Source organism: Salvelinus sp. IW2-2015, unplaced genomic scaffold (genome assembly GCF_002910315.2).
Source record: "Salvelinus sp. IW2-2015 unplaced genomic scaffold, ASM291031v2 Un_scaffold1667, whole genome shotgun sequence".
Lineage (NCBI taxonomy): Eukaryota > Metazoa > Chordata > Actinopteri > Salmoniformes > Salmonidae > Salvelinus > Salvelinus sp. IW2-2015.
In genome coordinates, this window is record NW_019943071.1 from 81,317 (window position 1) to 107,141 (window position 25,825).

The 25,825-nt window shown below is 44.9% G+C and overlaps 1 gene segment (V, D, J or C); it reads right to left on the minus strand.

The window, feature by feature from the left end:
• Positions 1-7,140: 7,140 nt before the first annotated feature.
• LOC112071613 (Ig kappa chain C region, B allele-like) lies at positions 7,141-25,438 on the minus strand. The segment is given in 3 exon segments: positions 7,141-7,648; positions 8,597-8,695; positions 25,269-25,438. A coding segment is annotated over 1 exon segment (297 nt).
• Positions 25,439-25,825: the final 387 nt, after the last annotated feature.

Consider the following 25,825-nt stretch of genomic DNA (forward strand, 5'->3'; position numbering starts at 1 on the left):
CAGGGGACCTTGCGTGCGCTGCAGGATTTTAATCCACAACTGCGTAGTGTGTTACTAATGGTTTTCTTTGAGACTGTGGTCCCAGCTCTCTTCAGTCATTGACCAGGTCCTGCCGTGTACTTCTGGGCTGATCCTCAGCTTCCTCATGATCATTGATGCCCCACGAGGTGAGATCTTGCATGGAGCCCCAGACCGAGGATGATTGACCGTCATCTTGAACTTCTCCATTTTCTAATAATTGCGCCAACTGTTGTTACCTTCTCACCAAGCTGCTTGCCTATTGTCCTGTAGCCCATCCCAGCCTTGTGCAGGGCTACAATTTTACCCTGATGTCCTTACACAGCTCTCTGGTCGTGGCATTGTGAGAGGTTGGAGTCTGTTGATTTTTAGGGTGTGAGACAGGGTCGTTTACTTTTATACAGGTAACGAGTTCAAACATGTGCAGTTAATACAGGTAATGAGTGGGGAACAGGAGGGCTTCTTAAAGAAAAACTAACACGCCTGTGAGAGCCGGAATTCTTACTGGTTGGTAGATGATCAAATACTTATGTCATGCAATAAAATGCTAATTAATTACTTAAAAATCATACAATGTGATTTTCTGGATTTTTGTTTTAGATTCCGTCTCTCACAGTTGGAGTGTACCTATGATAAAAATTACAGACCTCTACATGCTTTGCAAGTAGGAAAACCTGCAAAATCGGCAGTGRATCAAATACTTGTTCTCCCCACTGTATGTAAGGCATGTTGAGCGGGACTAGGTGCTCAGAAGTAAAATAAAACAATGAGCTCTACCCTAAACAACAGTATACAAGGCATATTGACATTAGAGAGTTGCATAAAGCAATCACAGGTGTTGATTGGGAGAGCTAAGACACCAACGGGTAAGACAACAACAGGTAAACAGCTAAGACAACAACAACGGGTAAATGGTGATGAATGGGCAGAGAGGGTCAGTTAGCTACACACAGGGCCTGAGTTCAAGGCTGGGGCCGACAGATAAACAAAATGAGGTACCATGTTAGTGAACAGTCCAGCAGGGATCAGCTGTGTAGCCGAGTGATCATACGGTCCAATGAGCAGCAATAGGTGAGTCAGGGAGCCATTCGGTAGTTGCTACTACGCTAGGTGAGCGGGAGACATGGAGTTCAGAATGCTAGCGGGTCGGGGCTAGCAGATGGATCTTCGGCGACATTGCAACGGAAAAGCCTGTAGAAGCCACATCGGACGATTATGTCGACAGACCAGTCGTGATGGATCGGCGGGGCTCGGTGTCGACAATAAAGGGTCCAGGCCAATTGGCAAAAGAGGAATTGTAGCCCAAGAGTTAGCTGGTATACTTCGTCAGCTAGCCGGGAGAGGCTAGCTTAAGGCTAACTGGTGCTTGCTTCGGGACAGAGGCGTTTAGCTAACAATAGCCACTCGGTTGCAGCTAGCTAGCTGCGATGATCCGGTGTAATGGTCCAGAGCTTGCGGCAGGAATCCGGGGATGTGGTAGAGAAAAGCAGTCCGACATGCTCTGGGTTGATATCGCGCTGTGCAGACTGGCAGGTATTGACCAAGCTAAAGCTGGCTGGTGTCCGAGCTAAAGGTGAAGACCGCTAGCAGTGGCTAACAATGACTACTAGCTAGTAGCTAGTTAGCTGGCTAGCTTCTGATGGAGGTTCCAGTTATAAAGTATAAAAATAGCAGATCCGTACCACATTGGGTGAGGCGGGTTGCAGGAAAGTATATTTAGATCGTAGATGGAAAGTGAGATTAGAACATAAACAGTAAAAAACGAAGAAACAGACTATTTACATGGGACAAGACAAACACACGTCCGACTGCTACGCCATCTTAAGTGCATGATAGTTTGTCGTGTGATTTCCTTTACGGTCCATGGAGGTATTTAAAACCGTATTATAATCTCCCACCATAATAATAGAGTCTTGTATTGCTTGTAGGGTTTATAAATTATTATATATATTTTCAAAGAAGCATGGATCATCATTATTTGGACCATATAGGTTAATGAGCCTGTTTATGGTCCAATAACATATTTTAAATCATCCATCTACCTTGAGGATCTGTTCGGACAATTTGTACATTCAGCTCAAAATTACTGTTAATTAATACCATCACTCCTATCATCACTCCGGGTTGGCCCCCCCCGGGTTCGTGCCATGGGGGAAATCATTGAGGGCTATACTTGGCCTTGTCTCAGGAAAGCAAGTTGGTGGTTGAAGATATCCCTCTAGTGGTGTGGGGGCTGTGCTTTGCCAAAGTGGGTGGGGTTATATCCTACCTGTTTGGCCCTGTCCGGGAGTATCGTCGGACGGGGCCACAGTGTCTCCCGACCCCTCCTGTCTCAGCCTCCAGTATTTATGCTGCAATAGAGTATGTCGGGGGGCTATGGTCAGTCTGTTATATCTGGAGTATTTCTCCTGTCTTATCCGGTGTCCTGTGTGAATTTAAGTATTTCTCTATCCTTCTCTCTCTCTTTCTCTCAGAGGACCTAACCCCTTTGACCATGCCTCAGGACTACCTGGCCTGATGACTCCTTGCTGTCCCCAGTCCACCTGGTCGTGCTACTGCTGCAGTTTCAACTGTTCTGCCTGRGGCTATGGAACCCTGACCTGTTCACCGGATGTGCTACCTTGTCCCAGACCTGCTGTTTTCAACTCTCTAGAGAGACAGCATGTGCGGTTGAGATACTCGGAATGATCGGCTACGAAAAGCCAAGTGACATTTCCTCATGAGGTGCTGACCTATTGCACCCTCTACAACCACTGTGATTATTATCTGACCCTGCTGGTCATCTATGAACATTTAACATCTAGGCTGGGTTTCTGTACAGCACTTTGTGACATCAGCTGATGTAAGAAGGGCTTTGTAAATACATTTGATTTGATTAGACCAATAAGTGAAATTGCCAGATTTACATTCTCAAGTGGATCTTTTAAATAATATCCAAATTGATTTGTTTTCTAAATGAAACATTGTAAACTTTTTACACATGAACCTAGATGAAGCAACCTCTCATGTTAATTGAAGTTTAATTCCCAAATAGCCTATACAGGTTTGGGTTATCATTCAAATTGATGAAACTGTAAAATGTTGTTTTTGCAAAACACATTCAGTAAGCCAGTACTGACTGAAGTCCCGCCTCCAGGGGGAATCCTATGTGGCTTCGGCCTTAGGGAGAAGTGAACCTAGTGGTGAATGTACTCTAACATTTGCTCTACTGGTTACTCTTATGATATTCCAAGCAATCCCAATTGATTGGATATCATCGTCTCAGTCAATTTAATAAAATAAATTGCTGACCATACCTTTTTAGGTTCTTCCAATTAAATGAGACATTGTAAAAAATGTCCACATTAACCTAGATGAAACAACCTCTCAGGTTAATTAAAGTTGAATTCCCAAATAGCCTATACAGGTTTGATTGATCATTAAAATGGATCAATCAGTAACATTTTGTTTTTGCAAAACACATTCAATAACCCAGTACTGACGGAAGTCCCGCCTCCAGCGGGAATCCCATGTGGCTTCGGCCTTAGGGTGAAGTGAACCTAGTGGTGAATGTACCCTAACATTTGAACTACTGTTTACACTTTTGATATCTTATGATATCAAATAAGTTAAATTGTTGAACATACTTTAAAAAGAAAAATGCAATTGCAACCTCTTTGCAATAAGGGGTTGAGACCAGAAGCTCAAGAGAAGTTTGACGTATTTAATACTGTCATGCTTGCTCTCGCTCGAAGGCGCCAGGCTCCTCAGCATTACGCACTCCTGCCACCATAGTTACACACACCTGCCTTTCCCTTGGGATTGAAGTCACCTGGACTCAATCAACTTTGTCATTACCTCCCCTATATCTGTCTGGTTCCCCGCTCTATTCCCTGCTGCAGCATTAATTGTCATACTGTATGTCCTTGTTTACCCGTGTGCTGACYCTGTTCCTGTTTTGTTTCCTGTCTGTTRCTTATTAAATGTAAACTCCCCGTACCTGCTTCTCATCTCCAGCYTCAGTCCTTAAAAATACCAAGGATGCCATCAGCTTAGAGCATCCATTTAGAAAGTTCACAACACATTTTATACTCTTCCCTTGTAGGCGTCKCCTCCCCAGCTATACATTTTATGACCCCAATGAGTTTCCCTCCTTTCCCCTGTGGAATGTTCATGGTCCTCTCTTTGTTTAGSTATCCTGCTCGACCCTGCTCTCTGATCCTAGGCAATTTCCTTGTATCTGAATAGGTCAACCTTTCTAAATTAGCATACACACAGTTTCATGACCTAAACTCCATTAATAGTCACAGTAATCATTCACTTAACAGGATACAAACTACAGTTTAACTTGAAACATGTTACATTTTAATAGAATCCATCATCCCCAACAGATTGTCTGGAGCCCCACAAGTAGCCACTGGAATTCTGGAAGCACAGACACCTACTTTTTGCTTACTAATATGTTATTTTTTAGATAACACGTTGAGATACCCYTTGAAACAAATTCTGGTTTCAGCACTGATGGTGTTCGTTGTTCCTAGGAAGACCATTTGCATAGTGAGGACACTTTGCATTGGCATGACATGCATCAGTGCTCTGGGAGTGTTTATATCCCTGTGAGTTTAATACTTCACGACTYAGAGCTGTCCTTCATGACAACAGAACCCACAACAACCATGACTTTTATCACCATCTTCATCTGGACACTTGCTTTCTGGATTCAAGGTGATGATTGTATTTGCTTGGTTTTATGTTAAACTCTTTTGGTTCACTGAAAATATTATATGATTTACACAATAAGATGTGTTAAAGGAGGTACTTGCTAATTGGTTGAAGTCTTTTTTTCAGAATCCAGAGGGCAGTACACTTTGACTCAGACTCCTGCTGTGAAAGCTGTTCTCCCAGGACAGACAGTCTCTCTGGGTTGTAAAGCTAGCACTGATCCAGGTGGGAATTGTAATGGTTCAGGTAAACAGTGTCTAGCTTGGTATCAACAGAAACCTCGAGGAGCTCCTAAACTCCTCATTTACTATACAAGCACCCTACCGTCTGGGACTCCATCTAGATTCAGTGGCAGTGGATCTGGGAGTGACTTCATTCTGACCATCAGTGGAGTCCAGTCTGAAGATGCAGGAGATTACTACTGTCAGAGTTACCACAGTGGTGGAGTGTTCACACAGTGATATAGAGTCTGACAAAAACCTCCCTCAGTCAGACTGCACAGTGACTGTACTGCTACAGCTGGGACCTACTGCAGGTGCTGAGGGGAGGAGATGATCCAGTACAATGACACAGTGTGTAGTAGAGKTGAACAACAATAGAGTCAAACTAGAGCRYTGTCTAGAAGACCTTAGATCATAACTGATCACTAAATGTTRCWCRMGARCATTAACTACATGTTGACTCTGTTGAGTAACTCAAGGAAAYCCARCAACCAATCTGAGTAGAGATGATGTYCAATGGTTAAAGRTGGAATCCGTAGCGGTGAAACTTTCAAGTTCGTTTGCAACATTACAACAACAAAGACTTTACTTCAAACATCCAACACTGTTTTTTTCCCTTGGACAGCATTGCATGAGTGATAGAACAGCAGAGTATGTTCAAAGATAATCTTTTACCATGATGCAGGATGGTCCTGGCCCCGTTTATAAAAACAAACAAAAACAATAACATATGCGCCTGGGGTGACTAGTGGCAGTTTCACCCTATTCGATCTCAGCTTTAAAACCCCTCAGGATTGTATTTRGAATAGCTAGAATTTAATCAACYTGATTCAAACACATACAATAAAGCCCCTAAACATTACCCAGACATCCTCCCTCACACCYCTGTGGTAGTTTCAGAGAGCAGCAGGTGAAGCAGGAGWTCGGAGACATCAGAGCTCTGGAGATCTTCCCACTTAGAACAGTCAGTCAGCAGCATCACACAGTCCACACACAGACTGCAGTTACTCACCCTGACCAACTGAGGAAGACAGAAAGCAGATACTATCTTGTCTAATAACACAGTYATAACAATATGMTCCATTTGTAGATGTCTATAATCAATATATCAGTGGAGTCCAGGCTGAAGATGCAGGAGATTACTACTGTCAGAGTTACCACAATGGTCCAGTATTCACACAGTGATAAAGAGCAGTACAAAAACCTCCCTCAGTTAGACTGCACAGTGACTGTACTGCTACAGCTGGGACCTACTGTAGAGGAGATCAACTCTGGCATTTGACAATGTGATTAGAAAGCGATAATTCAGACAAAATGATCTCTGTTATCATTATCATTATCATCATCATCAGTATCCTGATTAAATTACAGATGAATATTGCTATATTGTCATGACACCTCAGTGTAAATATAAAAAGTAACCCCACCGAGTCGCAGAAGTCCCAAAAATGTGAAACATTTCAGCCTCCACTTCCCCCCGTGTATGAAAGAAAAAGATGTGGAGCTCAGACATTAGACACGTGTCAGTAACTGTCAATGCCTGTCTCTAGTAATACCCATCTTATGTAATCTATTAAATGGTGGGTTATTCAGTGTAAGAAAGTCCCCTTCCTTGAATCCACCTCAGAGGTTACAGTAAATATAGTCCACCCACTCATATCTGGCCCAGTCCAGGCAGTGAAACTGAAACTAGATTGGTAGCAGTGGGAGTGAAACAGATTTGCATAGACAMGYCTSGGTGGTTCTGCMTGTCCCAGAATAGAGCAGCACTGTCACCAGATGTTCATTCTGTTTCCAGGGGCTTGGAGGTAGAGAAGACCCCCACATTGTTGAAAACCATAGCAAAAACATTGAATTTAGTAAAATCATATTAGGAATGAAACATGATAAATTTATATATGTTATGGAAAGTAACTGTTTGGCAGTGTGAGTTCTGAGAGCAGATCTCAGAGGTTTATTATCAAATATTACTAATTATCATCACTGGTATTGGTGCTACAGTATAACAGGATCATTCAGTTGTAAACATTATTGCAGAGTATTTGATGTATCATATGCCCTTTTTATTCTGTTTGAAAGTAGCTATATGCTACAYTGCTGAAACGATAGAACCTGATTGATCTAAATTAGTATGAAATGTGCTGCATATTCATGAGATAGTGATCACTGGAGTGATGATTAAATGAACTATTGGGGTTAGTTTTCAATCAAAACAATCTTTATTTTAATTCAGAGGCAAGAAGACATGAACAACTGAGTKAAAATAGTTCATTTATCACACAGCACTACTGATATTATTCACTAATATACTGTAACATTCAGCTGTAAAACACAACTGTTTCCTTCACTTGCACCATGTGGGGACTCTCTATCCCCTTACAATGGCTTCTAGACACTACAGTGACTTTTACGGAAGGCGGCCGCATCACTGGTGTCATCATGGGCGACCCTGCAGGTGTACACCTCTCCCTCTTCCCAGCGTGCCTTGCTCAGGGTCAGAGTGCTGCTGCGGCTGTAGCGGCCGCCCTTCTCTTCTTCTGTGGTGGTCAGGACCCCCTCCTTCACCTCCGCTCCGTCCACCTCCCAGCTCACCATCGCCCCCTGGGGGGAGTAGCRACTCAGCAGGCAGGCCAGTGTGGRCGAGCCKCCAGAGAGCTGCTCAGAGGACGGGGGGAGCAGAGACATTGTGGGTCTGACAGAGGGACCAGCTGGAGAAGAGGAGAGATGAGAGAGAAGGGTCAGTTAGTACTACTCCTTGATGGAATATATTAGGAGAGGAGAGGATATGAGAGAGGGAGAGAGAGAGAGAGAGAGAGAGAGAGAGAGAGAGGAGGTGAGGAGAGGCAATACACACAAGATTAACAATTAGATACAGTACAGAGAACAACTGACAACAACATAACAATGAATCTATAAAGATAAAGGCAAAAAGATACTGAAAATATTTTTGGACAAAACAATCCATCAGATAAATGTATGTTATATTCATGCTCTACAGTTTAGCCCACCAAGAGCAACAAAACACTAGGAGGGGGTTTCCTGGACACAGATGAAGACTAGTACGAGACTAAAAAGAACATTCAATGAAGATTATCCACTGAGCTTGCTTTTAGTCCAGGACTAGGATGAATGTGTCTGGCAAATGGCCCCTATTTCTACAGAGACATGCAGTAAAGAGATATCACATATTCAGATTTAATAATCAGATTGACTATTCACAGTGTAAATCTCCAAATCAATTTTGTCAAATCTACTCGAGACACAAGCCACAATGACCTCAAAATACTATTCAAAACTATAGATGACGTTCAACTTTAAGCCATGTCAGTGGTAACATCGACTATGAATACAATACAAAGTGTTGCTTTTATTATAGAAATAGTAGTTGACAGAACAGTGAGGTGATATGCAATACTGTATATCAACATGTGCTCTTTTTAAATCGCATGTCAGAATACATTATTGCCAAATAAACTTGGTGATATGTGAACAATTCTCTCACTTCTCTGCCCTCTACCAATCTACCAATCTGTCCACAGACATTTCTAAAAAGATATAGCCTYAAAGTATTTCCTCTGGAGAACATAACATTTCATAACYTTGTTCAATAGCATGATTACATGTTGTTTTATGATAGAATACAAAAATGTACTTACTTTTCAGCACAAGTTTTGTGCCGCTTCCAAAAGTCCACCACAGTGATTCATGCTGGTGAAGTCGCCATACAAAAACCTCCTTCACACAAGACTGAGCAGCTTAACGCACTAAGCACTCTCAGTCCCACCCTAATAGTTCTGAAATACTAGAATAATATAATAAAGACTTATAGTACTGAAGCACTAGAATAATACAATAGGGATTGATAGTACTGAAGTACCAGTATAATACAATAGGGACTGATAGTACTGAAGTACCAGTATAATACAATAGGGACTGATAGTACTGGAAGTACAAGTTAATAATCAATAGGAACTGATAGTACTGAAGTACTAGTATAATACAATAGGGACTGATAGTACTGAAGTACTCATATAATACAATAGGTACCGATAGTACTGAAGTACTTGTATAATACAATAGGGACTGATTGTACTGAAGTACTCGTATAATACAATAGGGATTTATAGTCCTGGGTTAGGAGTATAATCTACTGAAGAACAAAGATAATTACATTTTCATCTTGGATCACTGATTTACAGTATAAGGTATTTACAACATTATAAAATAGTCTGTGTCTGTATAATCTGTAAATAGTTACATGGTTAACAGTTATGAATGTGGGGCCTTAACAGGAATATTATTTACATAAAACKCTTTGCATTGGCAGCACATGCTTCAGTGCTCTGGGAGTGTTTATAMCCCTGTGAGTTTAACACTTCATGACTGAGAGCTGTCCTTCATGACAACAGAACCCACAACAACCATGACATTTTTTACCATCCTCATTTGCACACTTGCATTCAACATCAAGGGTAAAAAAACATGTTCTACAGTATCWTTGTATACTGAAAAGTAAACAGTGAGTAAACTGGACAGTTGTTGATATTGTTTTATTTATTCCTGGTGATGTATAATTACTAGTTTCTCTATGTTTCAGAATCCAGAGGACAGTACACTGTGACTCAGACTCCTGCWGTGAAAGCTGTTCTCCCAGGACAGCCAGTCTCTCTGAACTGTAAAACCAGCAGTAATGTGKATGGCGCAGGAGGCTCTTATCCCCYTCTAGCCTGGTATCAACAGAAACCTGGAGGAGCTCCTAAACTCCTTATTTACTATGCTAAAACACTTCAGTCTGGGACTCCATCTAGATTCAGTGGCAGTGGAACTCATAGTGACTTCACTCTGACCATCAGTGGAGTCCAGGCTGAAGATGCAGGAGATTACTACTGTCAGAGTTACCACAGTGGTGGAGTGTTCACACAGTGATACAGAGCCGTACAAAAACCTCCCTCAGTCAGACTGCACAGTGACTGTACTGCTACAGCTGGGACCTACTGCAGGTGCTGAGGAGGGAGAAACAGAGACATAGAACACTGACTGAACTAAAATACACTGAGCTAAATATATCAGTGATGCTGACAATATGTCAAGTATTCCACCGTCATGTTAAATCATTCCTGAACTGACAACACCCATAGGTCCAGACGAAATACATAGTCCTTCCCTTTTGCTATGGCCAACAAAAATGTAATTAACATTCCAGACAATCCGTTGAATGGACTCTAGCTATGTCAAATAATGTCTCACATTATTTCGTGAATAAATATCCCAAGGTCCCCCAGTCAGGTAGTGAGTTTCAAGGAAAGATTCAACCTTATTTACTGAGATGATAAAACATGATTATAACCCATTAAAACAACTTGAGGTTCTGTCATACAAGAGACAGTGACATGGAACACTGGTGTTGTGAAGTCAACTTTGAACATCATTCATAGAAAGCATCATTCAGATCACATGTTCCCATCATCACCATCATAATCATAATCATCACCATCATCATCATCATCATCACCATCATCATCATCATCATCATCATTATCATCATTGTTATGCACCTACAAGTTATTTGAACTTCTGAAATACCCACAATACCACTCCAATATGCAAAAGAAAATGTAAAGAGAAAGAAGGTGATGTTACATCAGCATCAGACTCCCTAGATACAATCCCCATACGCACCTTACAACCATAACTATTTTGAATAGCAGGTTACTGACGGTTAGATCTATGGATAAGACACAATGCTGGGTTCAGGCATTAGACATATCTACATTATGTATAATATCCATTTTATCTGTCATAGATTACATGGTGGAATATCTGTTATTGTACCCTCCCTGAATCCACCATAGAGGTTCAAACTAGTCCACTCCCTCACATCTTGCCCAGTCCAGGTTACTTCAGGCAGTGAAACTGTTCAACTGCTAGACTGGTAGCTGTAGGAGCGAAACTGAGATTTGCATAGACAGGGCTGGTTGGTTCTGCTTGTTCCAGAATAGAGCAGTACTGTCACCAGATGTTCACTCTGTTCCCAGGGGATTGGAGGTAGAGAAGACCAGAGGAAAAATAATGGAGAAGTGTAGACTACACATTGTTGAAAGCCATTGCAAAAACATCTAATTTAATAAAATCATATTAGGAATTCAACATGATAAATATATATGTTATGGAAAGGAACTGTTTAGCGGTGTGAGTTCTAAGAGCAGATCTTAGAGGTGTATTGTTTATTATTGCTACATAAGCTTGGTGGTATTCTCTCACTTTGGTGACTCTGTCCATAGAAATGTCTAAAAAGATATAGCCTGAAAGTCTTTCCTCTGGAGAAGATGATAACATCTCATAATGTTGTTCAATAGATTACATTTTTTAATGAGAGAATATATACCTAATTTTCAGCACCAGTTTTGTGCCACTTCCAAAAGTCCACCTCAAGGATTCATTCTGGTGAGGTCCTTCACATAAGAGTGAGCACATTCACACACAGAGCACTCTCAGTACCACGCTAATAGTACTGAAATAATAGTATAATACAATAAGGACTGACAGTGCTGAAGTACTAGTATAAAACAATAGGTACTGATAGTACTGAAGTACTAGTATTGTCACGACTTCCGCCGAAGTCGGTCCTTATGACACAGAGGAGCGGTCCATGGATCATACTCCCATACTTCCAGCCTCTTGCCTGGTGGCACCGGTGGTGTGGGAGCTGGACGCGGACATCGAGCGGGCATGAGTACAGAACTCCCCCCCCCCCCCCAGTGTCCAGCTGGGCACCTGTACGTTCCGCCTGCTGTCTGCGACTGTTTGATCTATTGGGCCCTATACGTCACCCTCCTCTGGTCATCCTGGCATCAGGCGGACGGTGCGTTGCCTTAGTGGGAAGTACTGGTGGCCCACCTTGGCCAAGGACGTGAGGGTTTATGTTTTCCTCCGGCTAGGTGTGCGCCCAGTGCAAGGCTCCCAGGCACCTGCCCAGAGGGAAATTACAACACCTGTTGGTGGACTTCCTGACGGATCTTCCTCCCTCACAGGGCAACACCGCGATCCTGGTCGTTGTGGATCGGTTTTCTAAGTCTTGCCGTCTCCTTCCTTTGCCCAGTCTCCCTACGGCCCTACAGACTGCGGAGGCCCTGTTCACTCATGTCTTCCGGCACGGTGTGCCTGAGGACATAGTCTCTGATCGAGGTCCCCAGTTCACGTCCAGGGTCTGGAGAGCGTTCATGGAACGTCTGGGGGTCTCGGTCAGCCTCACCTCAGGTTTTCACCCCGAGAGTAAAGGGCAGATGGAGAGAGTAAACCAGGATGTGGGTAGGTTTCTGCGGTCATATTGCCAGGACCGGCCCGGGAGAGTGGGCGGCGTTCATCCCCTGGGCAGAGATGGCCCAAAACTCACTCCGCCACTCCTCCACTAACCTCTCTCCTTTCCAGTGCGTACTGGGGTATCAGCAGGTTCTGGCACCGTGGCATCAGAGCCAGATCGAAGCTCCTGCGGTGGACGAATGGTTCAAGCGCCCGGAGGAGACCTGGGACGCCGCCCATGTGCACCTACAATGGGCCGTGAGGCGGCAAAAAGAGGGCGCTGACCGTCACCGCAGCGAGGCTCTGGTGTTCGCACCGGGGGACCGGGTCTGGCTCTTGACCCGAAACCTGCCCCTCCGCCTGCCCTGCCGGAAGCTGGGTCCGCGGTTTGTGGGGCCATTTAAAGTCCTGAGGAGACTGAACGAGGTACGCTACAGGTTACAGCTTCCCCCAGATTATCTCATTAATCTCTCGTTCCATGTGTCTCTCCTCAGGCCGGTGGTGGCTGGTCCACTCCAGGAAGCTGAGGTGCGGGAGGTTCCTCCACCCCCTCTGGACATAGAGGGGGCCCCGCCGTATGCTGTTCGAGCTATCCTGGACTTGAGGCGTCGGGCGAGGGGCCTTCAGTACCTCGTGGATTGGGAGGGGTACGGTCCGGAGGAGAGATGCTGGGTGCCGATGGAGGACGTCCTGGACCCTTCGTTGCTACGGGATTTCCACCGTCTCCATCCGGATCGCCCTGCGCCTCGTCCTCCGGGTCGTCCCCGAGGTCGTTGTCGGCGCGCTGCTGGAGCCGCGAGTCAAGGGGGGGTACTGTCACGACTTCCGCCGAAGTCGGTCCCTCTCCTTGTTCGGGCGGCGTTCGGCAGTCGACGTCACCGGCCTTCTAGCCACCGCCAATCCACTTTTCATTTTCCATTTGTCTTTGTCTTTGTTTTACACACCTGATTTCAATCCCACAATTACTGTTTCATTATTTAACATTCTGTTCCTGTTGCTCTCGATTGTGCAGCTGTACAACTTTTTGAGGATCTGGGGACCCATGCCAAATCTTTTCAATCTCCTGAGGGGGAAAGGTGTTGTCGTGCCCTCTTCACGACTGTCTTTCTGTGTTTGAACCATGATAGTTCATTGGTGATGTGGACACCAAGGAATTTGAAACTCTCGACACACTCCACTACAGCCAAGTCAATGTAAATGGGGGCCTGTTCGGCCCTCCTTTTCCTGTAGTCCACGATAAGCTCCTCTGTCTTGCTCACATTGAGAGAGAGATTGCTGTCCTGGCACCACACTGTCAGGTCTCTGACCTCCTCCCTATTGGCCGTCTCATCGTTGTCGATGAGCAAACTTAATGATGGTGTTGGAGTCGTGTTTGGCCACGCAGTTGTAGGTGAACAGGGAGTACAGGAGGGGACAAAGCATGCACCCCGGAGGGGCCCCAGTGATGAGGGTCAGCGTGGCAGATGTGTTGTTGCCTAGCCTTACCCACTGGGGGTGGACCGTCAGGAAGTCCAGGATCCAGTTGCAGAGGGAGGTGTTTAGCTTAGTGAAAAGCTTTGTGGGCACTATGGTGTGGAACGCTGAGCTGTAGTCAATGAACAGCATTCTCACATAGGTGTTCCTTTTGTCCAGGTGGTAAAGGGCATTGTGGAGTGCGATTGAGATTGCAACATCTGTGGATCTGTTGGGGCGGTATGTGAATTGCAGTGGGTCTAGGGTTTCTGGGATGATGGTGTTGATGTGAGCCATGACCAGCCTTTCAAAGCACTTCATGGCTACCGACATGAGTGCTACGGGGCGGTAATCATTTAGGCAGGTTACCTTGGCTTCCTTGGGCACAGGGAGTATGGTGGTCTGCTCAAAACATGTTGGAATTACAGACTTGGTCACGGAGAGGTTGAAAATCTCAGTGAAGACACTTGCCAGTTGGTCCGTGCATTCTTTGAGTACAGGTCCTGGTAATCCGTATGGTCCCACGGCTTTGTGAATGTTGACCTGTTTAAAGGTCTTGCTCACATCAGCTATGGAGAGTGTGATCACACAGTCATCCGGAACAGCTGGTGCTCTCATGCACGCTTTAGTGTTGCTTGCCTCGGAGCGAGCATAAAAGGCATTTAGCTCATCTAGTAGGCTTGCGTCAGCTCGCAGCTGGGTTTCCCTTTGTATGCCGTAATAGTTTGCAAGCCCTGCCACATCCGACGAGCATCAGAGACGGTGCAGTAGGATTCAATCTTAGTCCTGTATTGATGCTTTGCCTGTTTGATTGTTCTTCTGAGGACATATCGGGATTTCTCATGTGTCCAGATTAGTGTCCCGCTCCTTGAAAGTGACAGCTCTAGCCTTTAGAACGGTGCGGATGTTGCCTGCAATCCATGGATTCTGGTTGCAATATGTACGCTCAGTCACTGTGGGGACGACGTCATCAATGCACTTATTGATGAAGCCGGTGACTGAGGTGGTATACTCTTCAATGCCATTGGGTAAATTGTGGTGGTTATTTCTGTATTATCTAATGAGGAGAGACAAACTTATCACACAAGTCAGAGTTATACTAAATCTTTATTCAGTTATTAATAAGGGAGCAAGTTCACTACATACACACAGAGTGAATAGAGTGAGAGCACAAATAATACAGAGACGCACAGGGTTTATATAGAAACACAAAACTGCTTAGTCATGGTTGGTTCCAACCCTCCCTGGCAGACCAGGGCATCATAAGCTACCTTATTTTATTTTTGTAGCCAGGTGTATCGGGTGTGTGAGATCATAGCAGACAAACAAGTGATAACAGCAGTTCCATTTACTCCCTTCTCCACCAAGATACCACCATGCTCTTCTATCTCCCCAAAGCTGTGCCCTTGGAAGATAGAAAAAGAACAGGATGGGCTGAAGAACTGTGGTCACTTCTCAGAGGCTCTTTGTCTTATGCCGTATGACCAGGTTACTCAAACGCAAAGAGAAATTGAAACAATACAGGTCTATGTGTTCTTCAAGCTTATCTCTATCCCATGTCCTTGACTACACACCTAGACCAGCTGCGGGGAGTGAGTGTAGAAAATATGAACCATCCCTTCTCAGAAGCACAGCATTGGCACTAAAGAAATGTCTCTACTATTGTTACGTATATTAATTGTTAATTACTCATTAAACAAATCAGGTAAATATGTGATTTTTCTCTCACAGAATCCCGGAACATATTCTAGTCTGTGCTAGTAAAACAGTCCTGTAGCGTAGCCAGTGGCGACCCATCATTCAGGGCAGGTGGGGCATACATTTAAAAAAATATATATATATATATATATAAATACATATATAAATATATACATATCAAAAAAAAAATTCTGGGGGGGCTTGCCTGTTTTGCATGTTATTTTGGCATTAATACGTGTCACATATAAGTTTGAAAACAATGTAAAAAAAAGATATCTTTCAGTTAATAAAGCTGCATATATACATGGTCTCTTTTTTTTCTTGCGTAAGGCAGCTCCAAAATGCAGGTGTTTCAGCCTAGCTCAGTGCTTTCTGTGGTGGGGCGAGCCAGCAGAAAATAGGAGCATTGCGCCGTGATTGGCTCAGTGTTCTGTCACTCATGGGGACACTATGTTATCAGCAAGTTTAAGTGCTTAGTAAGGGTAGGCATCCAAAATTTCAGCCCTTTGGGTCCTGCCATAGAGTTATATTACAAGTGCCCTTCCAAGAAGGCTCAAGGTCATTGGCCACAGATAACATGATGTCAAATCACGTTATATGTACAGTTGCTTTGATTGGACTGATCATGTCAACATCTGACTTTCAAAGTCTTAGATAGCAGTCATCATGAATCAAGTAGACAATCTACTGGCAAATCCTTTTTAATCCTTGTCATATGAAGGGAAATAATGAAAAGAAATTATAGGTAAAACATGAGTTCCCACCATAAATCCAGAGAATGCCAGACTTTGATGACAAAGTTTGATGACAAAATTTGCCCACAAAGGACTGCTGCGCCCCCTTCAAAAAGGGGAGTCCAAAAATGTATTTTATGCTGCTGCATAAATGATGTAATTTGCAAGGGATATGTGTATACTGTAGCTAAGAAAGTAATACTAAGTGTATGTTATGTAGTAAACTGTTAGTAGCCCATGTGCCTCACCCTAATAATTTGGTCTATTTTCACCAACGTGGTATTGTAAACACATCGTTCGTTTCCCGGTGTGTGCTTGTTTGCCAACTTTTTTTGTACAGCTTTGACAGTGCTACTGATAGTAGTGGTGGTGCCTGGCTAGCACGTGCAAATTCAGCACAAACGACATTCTATAATGGAATTGTGTTATTTGACGTGTCAAATTAAAGCTTATTTAACGTGTCAAATAGCGTTATATGATGTATATCTTTTTTGACACGCAAAGACCCAAACGGCGTTCAATGTGCCACACCCTAATAATTTGGTTTATTTTCACCTCTTAAGTTTTCCTACTGTTCTAACTTGGTGGTGCACATGTAGCCTATAACCTGTTTTAGAGAAACGTAATTATCAAATATTGTAAGAGCTTTTATTGTCTGTTTATAAGCCCCCTTTATTTATCCTACGGTTCTGACTTGTGGTACAGGGAGTACACTGTAAGAACGGCCCATGTTCTGAATTCTGTTGCTGTACATTTCAAAAGTGCTGAACAAATAGTTATATTGACTACGCCCGTCATCGCTCGCTCGTTAATGTCTTAATCGAAATTACATATTGCCTCTTATCCGCTTGTCGTCCCCTTATGCCATAGTTTGTACATCTCAATTGTCAGTAGAAACCACATTTGTTTAAGCAAGTCAGCCATAACACCTATGTTTTTTTTAAAGGCAGTAAATTAGGCTGAATGAATTGTTTCGCTGCCAAACAAGGCTCCGCTGAAAGCCAGGTGTAGCAGTGGTAAGGTGTTGGGACGCTTTATGTAGACCCTAATAGTTTGTGGGCACCATTTGTCACTGTTATAGTGCAATTCATGTATTGTTTAGTGTTGTGTTGTGTAGTGTCTTTGCTGGCATGCATCCCACTTTTTTTTGCCCCACCAAGAATTACATGCATCTGCGTCATCAGACCACTTCTGTATTGAGCGAGTCACTGGTACTTCCTGCTTTAGGAGGATATAATTATGGTCAGATTTGCTAAATGGAGGGCAAGGGAGAGCTTTGTATACGTCTCTGTGTGTAGAGAAAAGATGGTCTAGAGTTTTTTTCCTCTGGTTGCACATGTGACATGCTGATAGAAATTAGGTATAACGGATTTAAGTTTGCCTGCATTAAAGTCCCCAGCCACTAGGAGCGCCACATCTGGATGAGCATTTTCTTGTTTGCTTATGGCCTTATACTGCTCGTTGAGTGCGGTCTTAGTGCTAGCATCGGTTTGCGGTGGTAAATAGATGCCTACGAATAATATAGATGAGAACTCTTTTGGTAGATAGTGTGGTCTACAGCTTATCATGAGGTACTCTACCTCAGGCGAGCAATACCTCGAGACTTCTTTAATATTAGACCATGCGCACGAGCTGTTATTGACAAATAGACACATACCCCCGCCCCAGATATAGCTGCTCTGTCCTGCCGATGTACAGAAAACCCAGCCAGGTTTATATTATCCATTGTCGTTCAGCCCTGACTCGGTGAAACATAAGATATTACTATCAGGATAAAGGTAAGAGCCAGATGCAGACCGTGTCGAAGTAACAATGTTTATTACAGCAACAGGGGAAAGGTACAGGATAGCAGGCAGGCTCAGGGTCAGGTCAGGCAGAGGTCGATAATCCAGAGGTGGGGCAAAGGTACAGGACGACAGGCAGAGTGGTCAGACAGGCGGGCTCAGAGTCAGGACAGGCAAGGGTCAAAACCAGGAGGACGAGAAAAGAGAGAGTGGAGAAAAGCAGGAGCTGATACAAAAACGCTGGTTGACTTGACAAACAAGACGAACTGGCAACAGACAAACAGAGAACACAGGTATACATACGCAGGGGATAATGGGGAAGATGGGTGACACCTGGAGGGGGGTGGAGACAATCACAAGGACAGGTGAAACAGATCAGGGTGTGACAATTACAGTTTTTAATGTCCCGTTGGTAGGATAGTATTGATTGTAGATCATCCATTTTATTTTCCAATGATTGCATGTTGGCCAATAGGATGGCAGTGGAGGTTTACTCACTCACCTACAAATTCTCAGAAGGCACCCCGACCTCTGCACCCTGTTTCTCCTTCTTTTCATCACGCAAATGACAGGGATTTGGGCCTGGTCTTGAGAAAGCAGAATGTCCATCGCATTGGACTCGTTAAAGAAAAAATCTTTGTCCAGTTCGAGGTGAGTAATCGCTGTTCTGATGTCCAGAAGCTCTTTTCGCTCATAGGAGATGGTAGCAGCAACATAACGTGAAAAAACAAACAAAATAACACAGTTGGTTAGGAGCCCGTAAAACGGCAGCCATCCCCTCCAGCGCCATTATCTTCAATATCTTCATCTGGATATTTGCCCTCCATCTTCAAGTAATATAATTTATAGAAAATTACCCTGACAATAGCTACCTCACCTTACCAAAGTAAAGATGCAGGAGATTACTACTGTCAGAGTGAAAACTACCCAAACAGTTGTTAACACAGTGATATAGAGCCATACAAAAAACTGCCTCAGATTTCACAGTGACTGCTCTAGTTGGGTATGACTCCAGTAGCTGAGTGGGAAGAGAGAGCGGTCGTGTCTGAATACCCATACTAGCTTACTAAATAGTAGGTGAAAAACAATGTTTTATAGTATGTGACATTTCTAAAATAGTAGGCGTCTCCAAATGCTTAATCTAATATGCAATTAAATTGACCCCTGTATTCATTCATTTTGGTCCAGCGTGTCAATTTAAAATCAAATCAAATCAAATGTTATTGGTCACATACACATGGTTAGCAGATGTTAATGCGAGTGCAGCGAAATGCTTATGCTTCTAGTTCCAACCATGCAGTAATATCTAACAAGTAATCTAACAATTTCACAACAACTACCTTATACATACAAGTGTAAAGGAATGAATAACAATATGTGCATATAAATATATGTATGAGCGATGGCCGAAAGGGATAGGCAAGATGCAGTAGATGGTATAGAGTACAGTATATACAAATGAGATGAGTAATGTAGGGTATGTAAACATTATATAAAGTGGTATTGTTTAAAGTGACTAGTGATACATTTATAACATCCAATTTTTAATTATTAAAGTGGCTAGAGTTTTGAGTCAGTATGTTGGCAGCAGCAGCTCAATGTTAGTGATGGCTGTTTAWCAGTCTGATGGCCTTGAGATAGAAAATGTTTTATAGTCTTTTGGTCCCAGCTTTGATGCACTTGTACTGACCTCGCCTTCTGGATGATAGCAGGGGGATCAGGCAGTGGCTCGGGTGGTTGTTGTCCTTGATAATCTTTTTGGCCTTCCTGTGACATAGGGTGGTGTAGGTGTCTTGGAGGGCAGGTAGTTTGCCCCCGGTGATGCATTGTGCAGACCTCACTACCCTCTGGAGAGCCTTGCGGTTGTGGGCGGCGCAGTAGCCATACCAGGCGGTGATACAGCCCGACAGGATGCTCTCGATTGTGCATCTATAAAAGTTTGTGAGTGTTTTCGGTGACAAGCCAAATTTCTTCAGCCTCCTGAGGTTGAAAAGGCGCTGTTGCGCGTTCTTCACCGCACTGTCTGTGTGGGTGGACCATTTCCGTTTTTCCGTGAAGTGTACGCCGAGGAACTTAAAACTTTCCACCTTCTCCACTACTGTCCCGTCGATGTGAATAGGGTGGTGCTACCTCTGCTGTTTCCTGAAGTCCACGATCATCTCCTTTGTTTTCTTGACGTTGAGCGTGAGGTTATTGTCCTGACACCACACTCCGAGGGCCCTCACCCCCTCCCTGTAGGCCGTCTCGTTGTTGTTGGTAACCAAGCCTACCACTGTAGTGTCGTCTGCAAACTTGATGATTGAGTTGGAGGCGTGCATGGCCACACAGTCATGGGTGAACAGGGAGTACAGGAGAGGGCTGAGAACGCACCCTTGTGGGGCCCCAGTGTTGAGGATCAGTGGGGTGGAGATGTTGTTTCCTACCCTCACAACCTGGGGGCGGCCGGTCCAGGACCCAGTTGCACAGGGCGGGGTCGAGACCCAGGGTCTCGAGCTTAATGACGAGTTTGGAGGGTACTATGGTGTTAAATGCTGAGCTGTAGTCGATGAACAGCATTCTTACATAGGTATTCCTCTTGTACAGATGTGTTAGGGCAGTGTGCAGTGTGYTTGCGATTGCGTCGTCTGTGGACCTATTGGGGCGGTAAGCAAATTGGAGTGGGTCTAGGGTGTCAGGTAGGGTGGAGGTGATATGATCCTTGACTAGTCTCTCAAAGCACTTRATGATGACGGAAGTGAGTGCTACGGGGCGGTAGTCATTTAGCTCAGTTACCTTTGCTTTCCTGGGAACAGGAACAATGGTGGCCCTCTTGAAGCATGAGGGAACAGCAGACTGGGATAGGGATTGATTGAACATGACCGTAAACACACCAGCTGGTATGCGCATGCTTTGAGGACGCGGCTAGGGATGCCGTCTGGGCCGTCTGCCTTGCGAGGGTTAACACGTTTAAACGTTTTACTCAAGTTGGCTGCGGTGAAGGAGAGTCCGCAGGTTTTGGTAGCGGGCCGTGTTGGTGGCACTGTATTGTCCTCAAAGCGAGCAAAGAAGTTGTTTAGTTTGTCTGGGAGCAAGACATCGGGGTCCGCGACGGGGCTGGTGTTGTTTTTGTAGTCCATGATTGACTGTAGACCCTGCCACATTCCTCTCGTGTCTGAGCCGTTGAATTGCGACTACTTTGTCTCTATACTGACGCTTAACTTGTTTGATTGCCTTGCGGAGGGAATAGCTACACTGTTTGTAATCGGTCATGTTTCCGGTCGCTTTGCCCTGATTAAAAGCAGTGGTTCGCGCTTTCAGTTTTGCGCGAATGCTGCCATCAATCCACAGTTTCTGGTTGGGGAAGGTTTTAATAGTCGCTGTTGGTACAACATCATCGATGCATTTGCTAATAAACTTGCTCAACGAATCAGCGTATACATCAATGTTGGTGTTCGACGCTATCGGGAACATGTCCCAGTCCACGTGATTGAAGCAATCTTGAAGCGTGGAATCAGATTGGTCGGACCAGCATTGAACAGACCTGAGCAAGGGGATTTCCTGTTTTAGTTTCTGTCTATAGGCTGGGAGCAACAAAATGGAGTCGTGGTCAGATTTGCCGAAAGGAGGGCGAGGGATGGCTTTATTGTCACGTTCCTGACCTGTTTTCCTTTGTTTTTGTATTTATTTAGTTGGTCAGGGCGTGAGTTGGGTGGGGTTGTCTATGTGTGTTTTTCCATTCAACCTGGTAAGGTTGGGGAGGCTCGGTGCTCAAGAGCGCGTGTCCTCCTTCACGGTCCGGTATATCCGGCGCCACCTTCCCACCCCAGCCCAGTGCCGACACCACGCACCAGGCTTCCAGTGCGTTTCCAGAGCCCTGTTCCTCCTCCACGCACTCTCCCTGTGGTGCGTGTCTCCAGCCCAGTGCCTCCAGTTCCGGCACCACGCACCAGGCCTACTGTGCGCCTCAGCAGGTCAGAGTCGGCCGTCTGCCCAACGCCGCCTGCGCTGCTTGCCTGCTTGAGTCTGAACTGTCTGCCTTCAGCCTGAGTCTGAACTGTCTGCCTCTCCCAGTGCTGTCTGAACTGTCTGCCTTCCCAGCGCTGTCTGAACTGCCGGCCTGCCCAGCGTGGTCTGAACTGTCTGCCTGCCCAGCGCTGCCCGTCTGTCCCGAGCCTTCAGAGCCGTCCAGCCAGGACCTGCAGAGCCGTCCAGCCAGGACCTGCCAGAGCCGTCCAGCCAGGACCTGCCAGAGCCGTCCAGCCAGGACCAGCCAGAGCCGTCCAGCCAGGACCAGCCAGAGCCGTCCAGCCAGGACCAGCCAGAGCCGTCCAGCCAGGACCAGCCAGAGCCGGCCAGCCAGGACCAGCCAGAGCCAGCCAGCCAGACCAGCCAAGCCAGCCAGCCAGGAGCTGCCAGCCAGCCAGGATCCGTCAGAGCCGTCCAGCCAGGACCAGCCAGAGCCGTCCAGCCAGGACCAGCCAGAGCCGGCCAGCCAGGATCCGCCAGAGCCAGCCAGCCAGGATCCGCCAGAGCCAGCCAGCCAGGATCCGCCAGAGGCCAGCCAGCCAGGATCCGCCAGAGCCTTCCGCCAGCCAGGATCCGCCAGAGCCTTCCGCCAGCCAGGATCCGCCAGAGCCTTCCGCCAGCCAGGATCGCCAGAGCTCGCCAGCCAGATCGCCAGAGCCAGCCAGCCAGGATCCGCCCCTCAGTCAGGTGCTACCCCTCAGTCTGTTACTGCTCTTTGGTATAGTGGGATTGACATGGAGGGTGGACATTGGGAGGAGGCCACGGAAGCGGGGGTTGACTATGGTGGGGTGGGGACCACGACCAGCGCCAGAGCCGCCACCGTGGACAGACGCCCACCCAGACCCTCCCCTAGACTTTGTGCTGGTGCGCCCGGAGTTCGCACCTTAAGGGGGGGGTTCTGTCACGTTCCTGACCTGTTTTCCTTTGTTTTTGTATTTATTTAGTTTGTCAGGGCGTGAGTTGGGTGGGGTTGTCTATGTGTGTTTTTTGGGTTTTTTTTATTTTTTTTTTCTTTTATGTTGGTGTTTTTGTGTTCGGCCTGGTATGATTCTCAATCAGAGACAGCTGTCAATCGTTGTCCCTGATTGAGAATCATACTWAGGCAGCCTGGGTTTCACTTGTGTTTTGTGGGTGTTTGTTCCTGTGTCAGCGTTTGGGCCACACAGGACTGTTTTCGGGTTAGTCACGTTTGCTGGTTTTTGTATTTTGTAGTGTTTGTTGTTTTTCCATTAAATAATGAACTCTTACCAATCCGCATCTTGGTCCGATCCATGCTCCTCCTCGTCTGAGGAGGAGAACGACTACGACAGCCGTTACATTTATATGCGTTGCGGAAATTAGAGTAGCAATGATCCAGGGTGTTGCCAGCCCGGGTCGTGCATTCGATATGCTGATACAATTTAGGGAGCCTTGTTTTTAGATTAGCCTTGTTAAAATCCCCAGCTACAATAAATGCAGCCTCAGGATATGTGGTTTCCAGTTTACATAGAGTCAAATTAAGTTCTTTCTGGGCCGTCGAGATGTCTGCTTGGGGGGTGGGATGTACACGACTGTGATTATAATCAAAGAGATTTCTCTTGGTAGATAATGCGGTCTGCATTTGATTGTAAGGAATTATAGGTCAGATGAACAAAAGGACTTTAGTTCCTGTATGTTGTTATGATCACACCACGACTCGTTAATCATAAGCCATACACCCCCGTCCTTCTTACCAGAGAGATGCTTGTTTCTGCCGGCCCGATGCGTGAAGAAACCAGGTGGCTGTACCGACTCTGATAACGTATCCCGAGTGAGCGATGTTTCCGCGAAACAGAGAATGTTAAATCTCTGATGTCTCTCTGGATGGCAACCCTTGCTCGGATTTCGTCTACCTTGTTGTCAAGAGACTGGACGTTGGCTTGTAGTTTACTCGGGAGCGGTGGGCGATGTGCCCGTCTACGGAGCCTGACCAGAAGACCGCCCCTTCTGCGGCGCCGTTACTTTGGGTCGCCTGCTGGGATCCGATCCATTGTCCTGGGTGGGGGACCAAACAGAGGATCCGCTTCGGGAAAGTTGTATTCCTAGTCGTAATGTTGGTAAGTTGACGTTGCTCTTATATCCAATAGCTCCTCCCGGCTGTATGTAATAAGACTTAACATTTCCCAGGGTAACAGTGTAAGAAATAATACATTAAAAAACAAAATACTGCTAAGTTTCCTAAGAAGCGAGGCGGCCATCTCTGTCGGCGCCGGAAGTTATCTGAGTTATCTGATTATCAGTGGTTGTCAAACATGGAGTCAGAAAAGATGAGTGAAATCTACTAGATCTATTGGCGAAATGAGTATGCAGTTTAAGTACGTAGTACGCTAGTTTGGATATATTCGTACACGGCCACTGAACTGGAACACTGACTGAACTAAAGTACACTGAGCTAAATACGCTGAGTATACAAAACATTGGAAAAAGCATTCCAAGTGAAGCTGGTTTAGAGAATGCCAAGAGTGTGCAAAGCTGTCATCAAGGCAAAGGGTGGCTATTTAAAGAATCTTAAATATAAAACATATTTTGATTTGTTTAATACTTTTTTGGTTACTACATGATTCCATATGTGTTATTTCATAGTTTTGATATCTTCACTATTATTCTACAATTTAGAAAATAGTAAAAATAAAGAAAAACCCTTGAATGAGTAGGTGTTCTAAAACTTTTGACCGGTAGTGTATGTCACAGGAGGTCTAAATATGTGTTATGACAGTGTTATGACCATATTATGATAGATTATGACAAGTTCTCAGCTGTTATGACATGGTTATGACCGTGTCATAGTGTTATGATGCTAGGTGTCAAGAAAAGTGTTACCACACAATCCATGTCTCAAGGCTTAACGATCCTTGTTAAAAATGTCCCTTCCCCTTCATCTACACTGATGAAGTGGATTTAACAAGTGACATGAATAAGGGATCATAGCTTTCACCTGGATTCACCTGGTCAGTCTATGTCATGGAAAGAGTATACTCAGTGTACAGTTGAAGTCGGAAGTTTACGTACACTTAGGTTGGAGTCATTAAAACTCGTTTTTCAACCACTCCACAAATTTCTTGTTAACCTCTCTGCGCACAGATCCCTTTAGCGGGATAATTTTCCTAAACAACCGCTGAATTGCAGGGCGCCAAATTCAAAAATATTACTAAAAATATTTATAATCATGCAATCACAAGTGAAATATACCAAAACACAGCTTAGCTTGTTGTTTTGAAAATATGCTTTACAGCGAAAGCAATCCAAGCATTTGTGAGTGTATCAATCAATGCTAGAACAGCTAGCCCCAAATTAGCATGGTCACGAAAGTCAGAAAAGCAATAAAATTAATCGCTTACCTTGTCAGCGATTGTGTGCAGATATGTAGCGGAGTTAGGCGCAGGACACAGGTGTTGAGCAACACAACGGAGTTTACTCAAAATACAAGCAAAATTCCACATAGGAATAATAACAAACACTCTAGCACATACAACAACCACTAACGATACAAACAATCACGGACAGAACAGAAATGTATGCCAGAGGGTTAAATAGGGAACATGATAGGGGAATTGAAACCAGGTGTGTGTAATACAGACATAACAAAACGAAACTGAAACATGGATCGGTGGTGACTAGAAAGCCTGTGACGTCGACCGCCGAACACCACCCGAGCAAGGAGAAGGGCCGACTTCGGTGGAAGTCGTGACATACCTTTGATAATCTTCGGATGTTTGCACTCACGAGACTCCCAGTTACACAATAAATGTTATTTTTGTTCGATAAATATTACTTTTATAACAAAAAAACGCCATTTGGGTTGCGCGTTATGTTCAGAAAACCACAGCCTCGTTCCGTTCGACGAAAATTCCAAAAAGTATCCGTAATGTTCGTAGAAACATGTCAAATGTTTTTT